Source organism: Esox lucius, chromosome 9 (genome assembly GCF_011004845.1).
Source record: "Esox lucius isolate fEsoLuc1 chromosome 9, fEsoLuc1.pri, whole genome shotgun sequence".
Lineage (NCBI taxonomy): Eukaryota > Metazoa > Chordata > Actinopteri > Esociformes > Esocidae > Esox > Esox lucius.
In genome coordinates, this window is record NC_047577.1 from 15,647,984 (window position 1) to 15,665,868 (window position 17,885).

Below are 17,885 nucleotides of genomic sequence, written 5' to 3' on the forward strand. Positions count from 1 at the left end.
ACAAGAAATGTCAAATGTATTTTATTTTAAATATAAAATCCCCATATCCAAAGTTTATAACAGTTTATGACTTCAAGGGTGGTTTCACAGGAGTGATGAATTGATTGTTTTCTATCTATATATCCTGGCGATCAAAAACGTGCATAAATGTATCAGGGATTTAACAACTGGTCCATAGAGTTGAATGTGAATGTTTGACAAAGCACCAACACTTCTGCTTTTGTTCAATTTGTGCACTCACAATGCAACATACAGCTAAGGCTTTAACAACAACTTAACATTTCAAGTTATGAAATGAGATGCAAAAAAACCCAAAAAACATTTTATCGCATAATTGAGTCTTTACTTAAAATCCCCCTCCCCTCCAAGAGCCTTTGGCATTCAAACAGAACCTAATAGTAGGATAAACAACTCAACTACCACCCAATTCCCATGAACAAATAGCATATTGCTTTTCAAGAAAAATTCTACATGTTTATAACCAGTGATAAGCAGGTTCACAATGGGATATAGCTAGATATTGACATTATTACAATGTATACAAAGTGTCTGTAAGAAGTGTTTTTCAACACTTCCTAGCTAACCCATGTTTAAGCAAAAAAATGAATATATATATATATATATAAAAAAATGTTTTGAGTTTCTAATATCCCCCAAACCTATTAACCATAATACAGGTTCCAGCATGTCAGATGTCCATTGGTTGGTAGTCCTGGGGTTTATTCATTAACGCACATCACAGCAAAACACTTCACTGTGGAACACATTCTGCAACGAAAACACATTTTTGTTGGATAAATTCAGGTAGGTCCCTGCCCGTTTCATCCTGTTCGCTTCAGCTATGTTTTCTAGTGAATACACCCCTGCAGTAGAGATAAAACAGTCTACATGGAAGGGCTGGCTGACTGGCAGTTTGTCTTGGCTTTATAATCCTTTGCCTACTGATGCAGAGCAACATCCTCTTGAGTGGAAATATCAGGGCCCTCTGATCCACCACTCCTCAAGGTATTATCGACAGAAACAATCATTCAAAAACCAAACATAAATCCCGATGAAATAAAGAAAATGTTGCAGAGGATTTGAGACAAGAGGGTGCAATTGATGCAGTTGCACAGAATAAAAACAAAAAACAACCTGGTGATTCAACTCAAGTTTGAAACAATTCACTATTACAGATTATTATCAAGTGCTAAAAAACAAAAACAAACAATCAGCCTAAAGGATCCAAGACCAAAACTGACCGGGTAATGGAATACAAACAGACAATGAGGAGTGACAATGTTACCAATATGCAGTTTGTTCTCAGTTTCTGATTACAATATCCATTTCAAGTGATTCCTCTGGCTTCTCCAAACCCCAAGAATCACTAAACTGGCTCACAGTGCATAATGACTTGGTAAAACCTCACAGTACAGTGAGTATTCATATGCCTGCTTTGTGTGTTGTAGCTGTATTTGTATCCCATCAGTCAGTTGAAGACAATCCTCCATTGAAATCTCCCTCTCTGCCTAACTAAGCACCACGCGTGTTGGTTAGTCGTGAAAACGAGTGGGTCCGATCAACAGCAGCCGTGAAATGTCCTCAGTCCGTTACGGAGCTTTTTGTCCTCTTGCCGTGCTTGGTGCCGCCACCTCCAGGGGTGCAGGCGATGGCGGTGCCATTACAGGCGCCCTCAATGAGAGCACGTTCAGCCTGGTCGTCGGCGCCGGCGTCGGGCAGCTCTTCCTTGATGTCGCGGAGCCTGGACATGGCGCGGTCGATGGTGGCCACGGACACCAGGTTGAAGTCGTGCATGCTGACCAGGTGCAGCAGGAAGTTGCGGCAGAGGTTGCGGCGGACGATGTAGGCGCCGCACTTTTCCACAAACTGCATGCTGGCCTGGTTCATCTGATTGTCCGCGATGAAGCTAGATACAGAGGAGACAGAAGGCGACAGGAGGAGACGAGGTCAGGATGTGGGCTCACTAAGGACAATGACAGAACAAGGACAACCACTTAAACACTTCATCCTATGTCATTTCCATCCTATGGCAGTTCTCTAAGTGGCATGGCATTATGTGTATTTCCAAACGATCTACGTACAGTAACTGGACTTTACGACTGCCTAGACAGAACATTTTGTAAAACGGGTCTTCAAGGTGATGCGGCTGTATGTGTATTTCTAAGTTATTAGATATAGTGCCGTAAGAGGCTAGTGATTAGAGATACATACCCACAGCTTTTAGGTACATACCCATGCTTCATGACGTGCAGGTTCCACAGCTTCATCACCTCCTTCTCGCCCTCATTGACATCAGTAAACTCTTCCAGTTGCTGTGGGCGCAGTCAGACCAACAGACAGTTTTCAAACATTAGCTTCCACATTGTCATACATATCAACATATAATCAATGCTGGTGGCTAAAAATGTGTCTATGAACAATAACAGGGAATGGTTCCTGTATGCTGTAATGTTCCTCTATAATGTTCCTGTATAATGGAAAAGGAACAGAATGTATAAAATAACATCTCTATCATTTCATATTTGTCTTAGTGGCTCAGTAGATGAGTGGATCGGAGTGGCAAAAGAAATCCCTCTCATTGCCCCAAAACGCTCCTTGCGTGCACACTATTCATTTTTTCCACTCTGCTAAAGATAGCTCCACACTCACAGAAAATAATCAACTATAAAAACAAATTTACCAAACGCCCAAAACACAGTACATTTGGGATAATCTAGATTGCCATATGTTTAATAAGTAGGCTAAGAAGCATCACTTCAAATCTAAAGGGTAATAAAAAATGCTGGGCAGGACACGCCCAGAGCTGAAAGTTGAACACTATCAGAATTGCCCAGGACAGATGGCCAAACTAGAGGCACTCTGAGTGGCGTTATAAGCAGGTTGCGTGACTGACCGTGGCAGTCTTCTCTCTGAGCCACTCGGGGTCTCTCTCGTCCTCGCTGTCCACTTCCATCTCCTGGGGTCTGAGGGGCATGCAGCTGTCACTGTGGAAGTACAGACGGTTGTGTCCGCTCACGTAGGTCCTCTGCTGCTCCAGTTCCCCGTCCTCAGACTCCAGGAACTCAGACAGGCTGGGCTTCGTCCGCTTGGGCCTACAAGACAAACGGTGTCATTTACATGCACAATGGCTATCAACACCAACGTGGGTATGTAGGAGATACACAAAAGACAGAACACATTCATACTAGGGGTGGGAATTGCCTGGAACCTCATGGTACCATGTTATACTAACACGTGGATCACTATACGAGAATTCTCAGTTTAGCCATATACCGAGTATATACTTGGAAACCTTCCTCAGATGCAGTAATTAAACAAATAGCAGCCAATAAGAAAATTGTGTAATGTCTCTCCAATAACAAGTAACTTGGTATATTTCTGCTTTATTTCCCAAAACAGCTTGAGATCTGAGTAGGCCAAAATATCACAGGACAGACATTTTCAGCTGCAACCGAAAGGAGGTAACCACGGTAAAGGAGAATAAAACAATTTTGTCTGTCGGAAATTGCTAGCTTGAATCTGACTACTCTTTTAGTAAGTCTAAACAGAAACACACTGAAAACCCACAACGTGAACAAAACCATGTAAACACTAGTTTCAACCGTAACTACAGTAGCTGCACTATCTACTCTGTAGTTGCAAAAGGTTCTGTAACCTGATAAAAAAAGTGAATGACTTCACTAATGGCTCTGTCAAAGGCATGTATATAATCTCTATATAATCTTTACAAATTCAAATTACCATCCGGGGGATTGAATTTAATCCTCAATATCAACAAAGTAGTCAAATCTGTTTGGTCTCAGGTAGGCTACTACAATAAACAGATTCTCAACCAGAAGTTTCATGATGTCTTCTATACTCACCGAGTTCATGTTTAAAATGCAAGATGTATTTAGGTCAACAATGTATATTCAAAAAGTATTAACTAAATTAATCCATTGTTTTTCGTGAAGGTACGGAAAAACAGTGAGTGCAGATGACGTAATGAAAAGAACAAAATAAAAAGATGCATTCCTAGTCGCGCTACATGGCAAAACAATTATTCATCGCCTTCAGAGGTACATACACACATATTGCAGCTTAAGTAAATCCGACACTGAACCAGGTTAAAGCGTATTCCAACATACAATCCTGGCCACCAAATGCGTTTGGGAATAGGGATGACCTTTACCTGCACACCAGGACATGTGTAACGGCAGTCCTCTTGACCGGGCCATTGCGGCTGAATGCGAAGCCCGGCTGGCTGTGGATATCTTGGGGGTTGCCCACATACGAGCCGTCATAGCACTCATTGATGGACACGTCGATCCCAGCACCTTTGGGGTGAGGCTGGAGAAAGAGGGGACATTCGTTTTAATTACACGTCACTTCATTCTCATTACACCAGATCACTCCTATTCAGCATATGCCAGGTTTCCAGCAGTAGGCAACTGCCGGATCCCTTTGGCGTCCGGCGACCCACCACGCTGGGCCTGGCTTAGCGGCTCTCGTAATACATTAAGAGGAAACTGAGGGTGGGGAGGGTCCGGCCGTTTACCACGTAGTTGAAGATGAAGCGGCTGTGGGACAGTTTGAGGTGCTTGAGCAGGCTGTAGAGATTCCTGCAGTTCAGGGTGCACCAGGGACAGTGGAGATCGTCTCGGGCCTCGGTCTGCTGCCGTGTGTTGTTGTTGTACAGGAACTGGTACGGAAGGAAAACCCGCAGTTGGCACCAGTTAATTAACGACACTAATTTCCGAATTAGTACAGAGATGTGATGTGTACTGATGTATGAACGTATATGAAGCCATTCCTGTCCTCTGCTTAGAGAGGGATTGTGGAAAGGAAACCGCCGCGATCGCAAGCAGTCAAAGTGTATGTCTTTCAACTGAGACATTTGTGCTTTAAACCTACCTGGTAAAATATGCGCAGTTTCTGTCTCGGCTCACACAGGATCTGTTCTCTTCTCATCTGGATGTCTGTGCCAACAGAGTCCTTGACGGCTGGGTGAGACAACAATTCAGACGTTAATACAGATAAGTCACTAAAACATGTGCTCGTTGGTTAGTAGATTCTGCAACACACTCTCATGTCCTCATTCGGAGAATGGCGGTTTGTTACGCGAGTCCGGTGGAGGAACACGGACGTGGGGCCCCTCTAAGCTGAGGTTTGTATCGAATGTCTCCTAAGTGTCTTCATTCCATTCTTACCCAGGGGGGCTGATTTGAGCGCACTGGGTCGGCTCTCGGCGGGGCTGGCCCCGTCAGAGTTCCGCGTGGCCAGGGGCTTAGCCACGGGGGCGGTGGACTTGTCGCTGGCGTCGCCCGTCCAGCGCAGGGTGAACTGGAGCGTGGGTCCCTGAGAGAAGGTCTCGAACGGTGGAAGCCTCTGCGGGAGCACAACCAATTTTTTTTTACTATTAGTAATCGGCCCACGCGGGGGGCGGTGTTGGTGGAGATTACTCGCAGTGAGGGAGGGGTGGTCGGTGTGGGAGAGCTGGTACTGGAAGCATTTGTTCCAGTATTCCATCACGATGCATTTATGCAGTATTGTGTACTCAAAAGATGAATCACCTTTTATTCTTTTTGACTTCCCCTCTCGAATTGTGATGTGCTAAGTATAGAGACAGTACACACAAAGGATGAACTCATCTTTTTTTGGGCCAACTTGGGCCAAAAGCTGTACTGGTCTAAAGGGAAGTCATGACATCTGCCCCCCTCTTTAAGGAACAATAGAGAAACCATCGGCAGCGCTATAGAGGCCCCTCCACCATCTACATGTATGTCACGACTTCAACGGTACACCTTCCTGTGATGAAATCTCATGTTAAACTGGGTGAAAAAAAGTGCCACTTTAACCAGGCTTATTCGCTGCTGGGCCAGAACAAAATGCTGTACCTTTTTAGGGTCAGGGTTTGCAAACACCCACCCACACACCCACCCACAGGCCTTTGACACACTCACCTTCCCATCCAGAATGGTTTCCCAGGTGGCTCGTTTCTTGCTGACAGGGCAGTCCTCCATTCCCTGCATGGACACTTCATACTCCCCATCCAGCAGCTGCAGTCTCCTGCACACGACCGAGAGCACGCATGTTTACCGTGAGAGCCGAGCGTTGCGTTTAACACACATCAGGACTGTCAGAGCATGAGGCGCTGCCACGGTTTTAATACGGGAGAGGGGGGAAGCGCATGCAACTCATACAAGAAGCTAAGATATCCCTCAGGTCAGTGGAGCTTCAGCAACCACTTACAGTGCGAATCCAACGCCCAGACTTACATCGAGGACCGCTGTACGCTGGGTTTACCTGTTCTTGTCGAAGACGGTCATCTGTGCGACAAATGTCTCCGTGGTCTCTCCATCTTCTCTGTGGGAGGAACTCCTCTTCTTTCTGCTGGGCGTCTCGGTCACATCTAACAGAAAACAACGGGTGTAAGAACGACGCCACGTCATTCAAACAAAGTAGCTGACAGACGTACGAGTGTTTCCCTGGCTACGACTTCCCGGTTTCCCTCCAAACAGACAGAGACTGACACTTTCTAACGCGGAGTCATCCAGTGTCCCTGGGAGTGGTTTTCCAATCACTTGCCTATGTTTTCGTTGGCTTCGCCGTTCACAAGGCCATTCATGTCCCTCCTCCCGATTCTGGAGACCCTGAACAGGAGCGAGTAGGACTTGACCATGTGGCTGTTGCTGGGCTCAAACTCGTTACTAGACACCAGTAGGGAGGGCAGGGAGCCCGGCTTGGTTTGGTTGCTGCAGTCCGGATTCAAAGGCACCTGTTTTTTACCTGTAGGCACTTGCTTAACCGGGCAGCTGACATCCTGAGGACAGAATACCAGAAGCTGTGAGAGGATTGAGGGGTCATGAGTGACATTCAGGTTTCATTCGAAGTTGCGTTCTGTGCATTTACCTTTCGTTTTTTATGGCAGACTTTGACAAGTAGCACCTCTAGAGAGACTGAGTTTTGTTCATTTTCTGAATTCTGAGATGGCTTTTCTGTGGGAGGGGGGGGGGTTAACATTCTTTGGTCGGTATATGTACAATAATCACACAAGACACAGATGAAATACAAATAAATTGCATCTTAATGACCATGGGCAAGTGCAATCCGTGTAACTTCACCAAGGTGCTTAAAGCACTCGTTATCAAGTTGGAAATAGGAGAGTACTGCTGGGCATACCGTCTTTATGGAAGAATCCAGTAAAGGTAAGCTGCAGATGTGAGGATAAACTAGAGAAACAAATAGTAATACAGTTATTATTGATTCGTAACCAAACTATTTTTATTTATTATTTCAGTAGGTGGGTACCACACCTGTACTGTGCTGTGAATGGACAAGTGATTTACCTTTGTGATTCCTGCTCTCCTTTCATCTTCTCCACACGAAGCAGCATGTCATCCACCTTGAAGGTTTTCCTAATCGCACAATTTCAAACGTAGCATGAGTTAGGAGTGGTACCTTGAGAGTGGTACTATTTATATAGGGCTGGGTATTCGCAGGAATGCCACAATATGATAGGACAATGTTACATAGATCACAATTTGATTCCGACATTGCAAAAATATGTAACAATACTGATATCTCAGCCAGTCCTAATATACAATGCCATCTCTGATTAATGACTTACAATCATATAAGAATCGGATACCTTTCAGATCAATGAGTAAACAATATTTCACCTTTTGGCATTTGTTCGACTGTTTCTGTGGGCCATAAAGGTGAGAGTCCTGTGCAAGAATATTGGCTGAAATAGAAACATCTGGATGTTAAACATTATTACAATAGACATTTAGAAAATTAAATAAATATGTATAAAATATTTGCTTACTGCAATCAGGTTCCTTGTGCGGAGAAATCTGTAGATTTGTGTTGGCTCTGAACAAACACACATAACTTTGACATCAGTTGTCTTTTCAACATGTAATGACATTTCAAAATCAAAAACTAACCAGCAAGAAACTTTAGATGTGCCCGTAATGTATACTGTATTCCCCTTATAACTGGACTAGTAAATATTGGAACGTTGGAATAATGGTAAATAAGTGTGTTGCGATGATGTTATATGAAATTAGTAAGCTTTTTGGGTGATACAGTTTTTAGGTCTAAACTTGGACCCCAAAACTTGGACCCTGATTTAGAAAATGGTCATTTTCAATTTTTACTGAAAACTGATATTAAAGTAATGCACATAACAAAAATATGTTATAATTTTTTTTAAGAGGTCAAGTGGCACGTTACCTTAAGAGTGAATAATTACATTTAATTACATAGCTTTACACATAGCCTTAACTGTATTCAGTTGAAAGTAGAAAAATATAATAAGTAAATATGAAAATATATGCAAACTAAGACCACATGCATGTCCCTACATTTCCAAACCCACTTATCTGTACACTAAAGCCAGTATATTTTGTAGGGCTTGCTTTTTAATCATTTCAAGACCACAGGTGGTTGATAAAAACTATTATTTCGATCCAGGGAATACACTTGCATGTATGAACGCAGCTTCCTTGATATTAATAAATTAGGTACTCAAAAATAAAGACTTTAAAGATCATAGGGAAAAATAGTTTCATTTTGGAAATTATTGTTACTTTTGCATGGTCTTCGTTGACGTTTGCGTGGAATCACATATTAGCAGGCGATTGAACGCAAGGGTGTTAGAAAAGTACCAACAGAGCCACCGATACATTTATGGGTTGGACTAAATCTTAATTTATACAAAGATATTACTCACTCATTGAGTCAAATCTTTGATATTCTTAAAAGTGGAAAGGGCTAATAAAATGAAAATATTTTTTATGATTACATTCATTACTTCCTGGTAAGTAAAAAGTAATTCTACTCACTTTCAAAGGCCTGTAGGAACAACTCATGGTCGGCTTGAATCTGCTCCATCTTCGGCTTCTTCACCGTGCTCATCACGGTCGTTGAGGCCGGGTACACGGCGCCGTTCGCTTTACAACTGGTCCCACTCATGACTTCACCTGAATGCTTTACATTACGCCATACATAAAGACAGGAAACAAATAATATCACGGTTATTTTCAAAACAAAGGATACATCATATCTGTTAGCTGGGTTAGCAAGCTAGCTAACCTACTTTAGTGTTGGCTTTGTATAAAACTAGCATTCATTTATTTCCACTTCAGCGTCCCATAACACAGCTTAAGACAATCAATGTAACTACAAAGACAAACACCTAAATACATTAAATCAATAATTAGCTAGCTAACTACAGTACCGTACAATACCGTAAAAAACAGCATCTGGATGTTTTTAAGCTAGTTAGCCAGGCTAACCAGTAAGCATTTAAAAACCTACAAATGTCGTCAATTAGCTATAACCCGGTACATATTCAAAGTATGGAATTGTAAAGTTAGATATTTGAAATGGATAAAACAACAATATTATACTTTGCTTTCCGACAGTACAGTGAAGCACGCTAACCTGGTTAGCAAAGACCAGCTAGCCAGTCAGCTAGAAAGACTCACCAACACAGGCAACCCATGAAATTATTATATGGCAAATGAAGCAAGGTACGCTAGCATAGTTGGCTAACGACAATAAATCCCAAATGTTGTTGTCCAGTATGCCCTCCAACACTTTACACGAAGTCGACTGGTAAAGTACATAAATAATATTTACATACAAATGATAGATTATTTTATTGATTCTATGAAAAACATGAAAACTTCCGATGAGCTACACGTTATGCTAAAATACTGTGACTTTACTCTACTGGCCACCTAGAAATACTTCTAATCCAATAGAAACGCGAATAAGGAATTAACGATTTGTGATTGGCCATACACAAACGTATTTGACTCAAACGAGTTCGGTAGAGAACACAAATTGCCGCTCGCGTTCTGTTGCTTTCAACGATTTTGCGGGAAATCTTTGCACTGGTCAGAAGCTTGTTTACTTTTCATAATATTAGTTTTTGAACATTTTGACATTTGAAAATTTCTGTTGTGGAAAATGAATCAATGCACTCACGTACAGAAACTGCAGTTGTCAAATATGCTTAGTTCTGAACTATTTTCTGGAAATATGCTTCTGATGTTTATTTTTATTAATATACATCCAGAGAACTAACTTGAACAATTGTTCATATAAATGTTTTTTTTTCCATTAACAAGAAATAAATAATAAAAACCAACAAAGATTTGCTTCGGTCTAGCTTTTCTGTAAATTGAACATTTCTGCACGGACCCAGTTGATGCACGGAACCGGACGTATGGCGAGCAAAACTTCCACACGTGTAAAATGTGAAGCCGGGATTATTTATATATCGTGAATCTTTGAAAATCCATTACAGCAACATTATTTACAATAGCACTCATTCTTAATTGAAACACCAAGAAAGTGACGATGGCTGAGATAGTTCAACAGCGGATCGAGAATAGAATCCCTGAGTGGGAACAGTTGGAAAGAGTGGGACTGTTCACCAAAAAGGAAATCAAGTAAGATAAAACGTACAGTAGCTAGCTAATGTTTTTATCAGTCACGTTATATTTGAAGTTGTATTAATTAGACCAATTTCTGAATTACAGATCCATGCTAAAAAGAGCGACAGCTTTGGAATACAAGCTGCATCGATTAATCATATCCAAAGTTGACTTCATTGCATACATTCAGGTGAGGGACAAATGCTAGTGAAGGTGGAACATGTATGTATATGTGGGATATTCATACAATGCAATAATCAGTGTTTTTTTTTTTTGTCAGTATGAAATCAATGTGTTAGAGCTGATAAAGAAGAGACGATCAGTAAGTTTTGAACCTTCTATGTTTTAATATCCACGTTCAGTATCCATGCCAAGTCCTGTCAAGTTCTACGAATATTTGTATCCGAAATATATTTTTGTCTCACATACCTAATTTTCAGCGCATCGGCTATACTTTTAAAAAAGAGGAGATTGAATTTTCCATCATCTCGAGGATCAACAACATTTTCAAAAGGGCCACCACTAAATGGAAGGTATTATACAAGCATATGATGGATTTTATGCTTTGCTAATTTTCATACCCACACTAACTGGACAGATCGATAATATACACATTTCTTTACCCAGAATGATCTACAGTTGTGGCTCTCACATGTTGCTTTCTGTAAGAAATGGGTGAGTTATCTTGGGTTCTAAGCGTATGAAACGTTGTGTTCTGGTGGTTAAAGAACGTTGTTAGCTTTAAGAACGTTGCATTCTGGTGCTGAAATTATTTGTTTGGTTACTTCTGCAAACAGAACACAAAGGGTCAACTCAGCAAGGTGTTCTCCTCCATGCTTGCCATTCACCCCGAGAAACCAGGTAGATTTCTCATCTCTCTCCACCTGTCATTGGCCCACATTGTTACACACACTACACACAGTCCTACCATTGGTTTGGCTGATTAACTGGGTGACGGTGTCCGGTCACCAGAATCAGTAACTGTCTCTCCTTTTGCCAGCTGTGTGGATTATGGCTGCCAAGAGCGAAATGGAGGACAGAAATTCACCTGAGAGCGCCAGGCAACTGTTTTTGCGTGCCCTGCGCTTCCATCCAGAAAGCCAGAAGGTCTACCAGGAGGTAAGGAGTCGAGTGGGAGGGGGTTTGCTTTTAAAGTAATTCATACAGTCCTTAAATTTTTTATATTTTTACATGCTCTGCAAATATTCATACAAGTCAAACATTGTACCTCTTTTGGCGGACAGTATTTCCGTATGGAGCTGTTGCATGCTGAGAAACTGAGGAAAGAGCAGAAGGAGCTGGAGAAGGCTGAGATTGATGTGGTGAGTACACAAACACACACACCCCTGAGCTTCTCCATAATGCATTGTGTCACTGACTGTCCTGCTCTATCTAACCTGCAGGGAGAATATGAGTTCCCCCTTGAGATTATGAGTGGCAAACTGGCCGAGGTGGTGTACAGAGATGCCACTACGAAAATACAAGGTATGTCATTTTGTGTTGTTTTTCATTGTGTAAGTCAATATTAGTCAGAGTAGAGATCATGGTTTTCTCTGTGCTGTTGCAGGAGCTGATTTCATCCTATCTCTTTTGAACATTGCTGCCATCTTTGACTTCACTAAAGAACTGCAGGCCACCATCATCCAAGAGTAAGTCTGTTTTAGTATTGTATGAAACACCGTTCAAAGTTGGCCTTAGTGAAGGTGACAGTAATATTCTTTGGGAGGGGCTGTGATAAATTAAGCGTAGCCTATGGTCCGAAATTATTTTGGTAGATTGACGTGTGGGTGGGCTTTCCTACTTTATGAAGTGTTTAGAATTACAGTCAGAGGAAAACATTCCACAATCGCCGTCATAATATTTGAAACTGAGCCTGGGCATGTGGCATGTAAACATGAAGACTGATGGACACTGACCATCCTGAACGACCACTCTCAGCCTGCAGGGCAAGTATGCTGACCATGAAGTCACATGGGACTTCATGGCCAGACGGGAGCTGGATGCGGCGGTGGGGGAGGAGCTTCAGTCAGCCAAGGGGCGGGCCTCAGACATTGCCAGGAGAGAGGAGCGCTGCTGCCAGGTCTATGAGGAGGGCCTCAACATGCTCAACACAGGTAGACTCAATGCTGTTGGAAACAAAAATACTTGCAACTCAACACAACGTGCAACTCAACATGTAGACAGTACTGTACAGTAGAAATGAACCACGTGGCCCTCCAGAACTGTCTGGGACCTGGATTGTGCCTGAGTATGTGAAGAGTGGTGTCCTTTTTTCCGTTCCAGAGGCCATGTGGACGTGCTACGTGTCCTTCTGTCTGGAGAGGTTCAAGAGAAAAACCAACGTCCATGAGCTGAAGGAGAAGGTCAATATTTCAACGCTATATTAAGTTTGTCACTGAATTCCGTCTTTAGTGCAGAATATTGCTTTTGAGAAGTGGGGATCTAAGTGTTGATGTCGAAAGGAGGGTGTTGATTGAAAGGTTTCACCGGTCTATGTTTGCACCCCTCAGAGGCAAGAGAGGCTGCTGGCTGTACTTCAGCGAGCCCACGACTCCTCACTGCTGAAAGAGGACTTCTACAGGAACTGGGTATGCTTGGAATGTAAATCTAGGACTTAAACAATGTAAACATGTAAATTACATGTATTACATGAACACTGTATTAACAGCCTGTAAACAATGTATTACATGAACAATGTATTAACCGCCTGCATATTATGTATGTGGAGAACGTACAGCATCCAGCTCAATACAGTGCTCGCCAATCAGGACTCTTGTCTGTCCAGGTCCAGGTTTTACTCACGTCAGGAGGCTCTGAGCAGGCCGCCGCAGTTGCCATGGCAGCCACCCAGCGCCACAGCCAATCGGTGGCTATGTGGTGCCTTGCCCTGCAGACACTGCTTGATCTGGGGAGTGGCACCATGGGAAAGATATTCCAGGACGCTCTGACACACATCAATCCCAAGGTACATATGAATGCGCACACACACACTCAAAACTGGTACTGTAAAAGTAGGCCAGCTTCCATTCTGTCCTGGTTAACTTCCTACAGCATATTATTAACTTATGAAATGACTGCTCCTCTGCTAAAAAAAACTAGAAACAATTGTGTTAAGTTTCCACTTAGTGCTCTAACTCTTTAGTCTATAATACTGTATTTATGTGGTAGTTGTGGCTACTACCAGATAGACCTTATCCTCTCAGGTAAAAGTTTCCAGAAAAAGTCAGCATTCAAATTTCAAATTACTACCACAGTGTTCTCGATTGAACCCATTCAGTTTTTTTTATCTTTTTTTTTTTTTTTTTTACTCTCCTGAGTCCTGTGTGAGACCCACACTCTTCGCTTTGTAGTACAATGTTACTAGGTAGTCATACATTGTTTTGATGGGTGTTCCATAATGTAGAGGACAGAAGAGGCTCACTGTTCAGGTGGATCATGTCCAACCCTCCACTACATTATGTGATTACTCAGTCACAAAGACACCGTTGATCCAGGGTGTATGTTGGGAAATAATATTGGCCTAGTGGGATTGCGTCTTACATGTCAAATAGTTTGACCAAGATTTATGACTATGCTTTGCCTTAATTACCCGCAACTGTTCTTTTGGCTCAGCAACCTATTGAAAGGGAGTTTGATTAAATGTGTAAACGCATCTTACCTGACATTAACCAGCCCGGTCTTGTCTGCTGACAGGAGAGTCTTCCCCTCTGGCAGCTTCAGGTGGAGTGGAGCATGACATCACAGACTCCGGAGGAAACCGAGGCCCTGTTTCAGGTACAGAACCGCGGAGGCCTAACATCTCCTGTTACACCGCGTTGACACGACACCGTTTGATAGGACACCACCAGTTCACACATGTCATAGCTTAATCCAGGTGTTGCTTTTCTCTACGATTCACATCAATCTTGTATCCCAGTGTCAAAAATGAAATTTGTTCGCTACACACCTGACTACATACAACTTTGGTGGTTTGCGTGATGTTTGTCATAAATGGCCGTTCTTCCTCTGCTCCCAGAGAGGCCTACGGTCTGCAGTGCGTGCCGTATCCATGGACATAAAGGAGAAGTACCTTGATTGGTCGTACAGGGTCGGGGGTTACAAGAAAGCCAGAAAGACTTTCACAAGGTAATCAATATGAGCATAATTTTTGTTGTTTCTTGTGTACATGAAGGGCAAATCATTACAAAGACAAATCTTATTCATAGAAGTTATTTCGTACAACATATCCTTGTAGACAATCAAGAATGTAGCCTAGCGGTTAGACCATCTGAAACCGAAAGGTTGCTAGGTCAAATATCCAAGCCAGTAAGGTGCAAAGAATATATTTAAAAAAACGCTAATTACTCCCAAGTCATTGCTATTAATGTGATCTCAGTCAAATCACCTTATTAAATATATATATTTTAAAATAGTTCATGTCTTTCTCAGTTTGCATGAGAGCCGGCCATTCTCCAAAGCATTTTTTACCCGAATGATCCAGATCGAGAAAGAACAAGTAAGTCTGCCAAGTCACTAATGTAATGAATGAAAGTCCCTGGTCAGGCAGGAGGCAACCAGCTAAAGGCATCGTGTCAGAACAGACTTTAACAAATATTGGGGCTTTATGTACCAAAACATCTGTAATAAAACAAGTATTTTGGACTGTATTAAGGTTTCAGCTAAGATTTCAGCAATCAAAGAATAGAAATGTTTTATTTAAAAGAAACCCAAGTCAGAGTCCACCCAGGCTAGTCGCCCCCGTGCTCCATTGTAAATCGTGGAGTTGAGTTTAGTCAGTTAAGCCAGTTCCATGAGTGCCAAAAAGACAGCGTGAACAATCGATTTCAGATCTGGCTAGGTCTAATTACTATTTGAAATAATGTGCCGGTTTCTTTTTAGGAGACTCCCAAGATGACTAACCTGCGAGACTTCTATGAGAGAGCGCTGAGCGAATTTGGCTCCACAGATGATGGTAAGAGTGCGGTTTTCTGAAAACGCATCCATATAAAATGACAGCGTATTTACTGTAAATGATAGCATATCAGTTACTGTTCCACCAAAAGAATCAAAGAAATGAAACATTACAATTCACAAATTGGGACAAGGCCGCTGTCGTAATCGGTGCTTCCTTTTTTGGGGTGATGTTGAACCTTCTAAGTCAGGCGAGAAGGTCAGAACCGTATGTGGCTGTTTCCCTTCAGATCTGTGGCTGGAGTACATCAGAGAAGAGCTTGGTCCCAGAGGCCAGCCAGAGAACTGTGGAAGGATACACTGGAGGGCAATGAAGATCCTGGAGGGGGAGAGTGTGGAGAGGTTCATTACCCAGTACACACTGCTGCAGACTGGACACATCTAGAAAACACTGGTCCACCTCTATACAGGTCCCAGAAGTGGACGGGTCCAACAGTGGCGAAACCACTGCATGTACGTCTGCAGTTATCAGATAAGGAAGTAGAAGTTGCCTCACCACAGGTCTGGGGTCAGATCTGTTGGATCTTTCTGATGGTACATGTTAGGATTGGGGATAGAGGAATCTGATTGTAGATCTGTGGTTTAATGGCAAAGTCTACCTTGAGATGGGGAAATCAACCCTGTGCTGTTGCTGTTTAGTCATATGGAGCGTTACGTTGTATTTGAGATTTCCTTGCAATTCGTATGCCACATGATGCCAAGTGACCGTAAGTTACCAACTTTTGGAATTGTTTCCTTTTATGTTCAGACCCATTGCATTCATTGTACGTTTACCAAACATGAACTTTGTGCTGTTTGTTGTTAGTCTGGTTTATAAAGTGTAAGTCATATAAAGTTTCTTTTCTATTGTATTCCACCTGTTGAACAGTATATTACATTGTATTACAGTAGCAGTTCCAACATCCTGCTCATCATATGACTGTAGGTATAATTATTATGGCTTGGACCATAATAATTGGCCTGGACCATAATTATTATGGCCTGTACCATAATAAAAAGGCAGGGTTATACAGTAACCCTGCCTTGCTTCTTCTGAAGCCAGTCAGTGGGTTTTTGTGCTATAGAAAGAAGACGACAAAAATGCATTGAAATCCTCTCATTACTTAGGTAAGAAGATATGCGTGCATTTTTGGAGGAATACAATACTAAGCAGTGAAGTTGGCCGTTGGATAGTCAATCTGGTCTTAACTCGTTCTTCAGATCTTGGGCAGAACTCTCTAGTAGCTGCTAGCTAGCCTCGTTGTAAGACAGTCGTTTCTTTATGGACAGTGAAACGGTAAAGATTTGAAGCGAGAGAAAACTCCCAGACGGATGACTACGGTTTCTATTTGCTACATTGACTAAAAGTTAGCTATAGTCATGCTGCCGCATGCATTTCAGTTTTGTGAATAATTACACAGTTAGCTTCATAATGGGTTAATATTTAAACTATAGAAAAGGGCAAAATAGCGTACTTTTAGCAAGATGACGACAAAGCCTAAAAATTTCACTGACAAAACTTTTTAATAAAATGTTAAATAGTAATAATATCATTAATTTCAATAACTCAATTTATTTGCTTTATATAATTCCAGTACATGTTCAGTTTTGGAAAATGGTTTTGATTTAAGTATTATGGGAATAAATATAATAGATAGGGGCTTCAGTAATAAGGTATTTATTAAATATTTTCACATTACAGTACAAGTATTTTATTACTAGTTTTCCTATTAGTAACCTCTTTACCCCGTTCTTTTAGCCAACCTGCAGGAAAACACTGAGCAAGTGATTTTGATCCAGAATAACTTAAATGTGAATGATTTCATAGGAAATTGACATCTGTAAAACAAAGGAGTGTTTTACATATCCTTGGTGAACTTGTAGAATTTCAAGAAATTGTTTTGCAATATTATCAAGATAGGGAGGGGCCTCTTATTTCATGTGGGGGCCAATGTTGCTTATCCACATCCCTGACCATGCCCACCACCTAAGCCCTTTTTTGATCCAGAAAAAACCCTGGGAGTAATTCCAATAATGTACCTGTAATGGCCATAAATATTGCTGTTGTAATGGCCAGTTATATTGTCTCAATCATGTAATTTTTAGCTTCCTGACCAAAGAGCTTTCAGAAATGACTGTCTAGATAGAAAACGGCAGATTTTGCAGTAAAGGAACTGAATGTAGTTACTACGTTTAGCATTTGTTTCAGTGGTGTGCATTGAAAAACATTCTCGCAAAGACATTCACTTCTTAAACAAGACCTATCTACCTGTTGAAAATAAACCCTCCTGGCATATTTGCAGACATCTATCCTGGTGATAAAATGCTCTTTGGTTACATTGAAAGCAATTAATTGCCACCAGTAAGACAAAATGTACTTAACATTTGACCTGCATTTTGACAATCTGAAAAATACGATGAAGCCAATCTGCCAGCTTACATATATTGTGTCAAGCAATTTAAATGGATTATAAAACATATAATGCCATACAGTGGATTTGGAAAGTATTCAGGCCCCTTTAC

General features: G+C 41.7%; 2 protein-coding genes across 4 annotated transcripts; one reads left to right on the top strand and one right to left on the bottom strand.

Annotated features, from left to right (window-relative positions):
• Positions 1-8: 8 nt before the first annotated feature.
• Positions 9-9,737, bottom strand: suz12b (SUZ12 polycomb repressive complex 2 subunit b). 3 transcript variants are annotated; one of them, XM_010872958.5, is made up of 17 exons: positions 9,477-9,737; positions 8,832-8,976; positions 7,811-7,857; positions 7,662-7,726; positions 7,329-7,397; positions 7,162-7,211; positions 6,892-6,977; positions 6,568-6,802; positions 6,286-6,391; positions 5,943-6,048; positions 5,190-5,367; positions 4,894-4,982; positions 4,538-4,681; positions 4,172-4,329; positions 2,894-3,092; positions 2,233-2,312; positions 9-1,906 (listed from the first exon to the last, which is right to left on the bottom strand). In XM_010872958.5, the coding sequence occupies exons 2-17, from the start codon at positions 8,959-8,961 to the stop codon at positions 1,582-1,584; spliced, it is 2,067 nt and encodes a 688-aa protein (XP_010871260.1). In that variant the 5' UTR covers positions 8,962-8,976; positions 9,477-9,737; the 3' UTR covers positions 9-1,581. The 3 variants fall into 3 exon arrangements, with proteins under 3 accessions (XP_010871260.1, XP_010871257.1, XP_010871258.1); XM_010872955.5 differs by having other exon boundaries at positions 2,212-2,312; XM_010872956.5 differs by having other exon boundaries at positions 2,212-2,312; positions 9,433-9,737.
• Positions 9,738-9,882: 145 nt separating this feature from the next.
• utp6 (UTP6 small subunit processome component) lies at positions 9,883-16,234 on the top strand. The gene is made up of 19 exons (XM_010872954.5): positions 9,883-10,448; positions 10,539-10,623; positions 10,714-10,755; positions 10,874-10,966; positions 11,061-11,108; positions 11,231-11,294; positions 11,434-11,552; positions 11,678-11,755; positions 11,837-11,918; positions 12,001-12,082; positions 12,372-12,547; positions 12,717-12,796; positions 12,944-13,021; positions 13,219-13,398; positions 14,127-14,207; positions 14,449-14,558; positions 14,862-14,928; positions 15,312-15,384; positions 15,614-16,234. The coding sequence occupies exons 1-19, from the start codon at positions 10,357-10,359 to the stop codon at positions 15,766-15,768; spliced, it is 1,785 nt and encodes a 594-aa protein (XP_010871256.2). The 5' UTR covers positions 9,883-10,356; the 3' UTR covers positions 15,769-16,234.
• The last annotated feature ends 1,651 nt before the right edge of the window (positions 16,235-17,885 follow it).

Coding starts and splice junctions, on each gene's coding strand:
- suz12b (XM_010872955.5), bottom strand. CDS start 8,961: ATGAGTGGGACCAGTTGTAAAGCGAACGGCGCCGTGTACCCGGCCTCA. Junction 6,803..6,891: donor TCTGCCATAAAAAACGAAAG/GTAAATGCACAG, acceptor TTCTGTCCTCAG/GATGTCAGCTGCCCGGTTAA. Junction 3,093..4,171: donor ACACATGTCCTGGTGTGCAG/GTAAAGGTCATC, acceptor TTTGTCTTGTAG/GCCCAAGCGGACGAAGCCCA.
- utp6 (XM_010872954.5), top strand. CDS start 10,357: ATGGCTGAGATAGTTCAACAGCGGATCGAGAATAGAATCCCTGAGTGG. Junction 11,109..11,230: donor TTGCTTTCTGTAAGAAATGG/GTGAGTTATCTT, acceptor TTCTGCAAACAG/AACACAAAGGGTCAACTCAG. Junction 13,399..14,126: donor TGACACACATCAATCCCAAG/GTACATATGAAT, acceptor GTCTGCTGACAG/GAGAGTCTTCCCCTCTGGCA.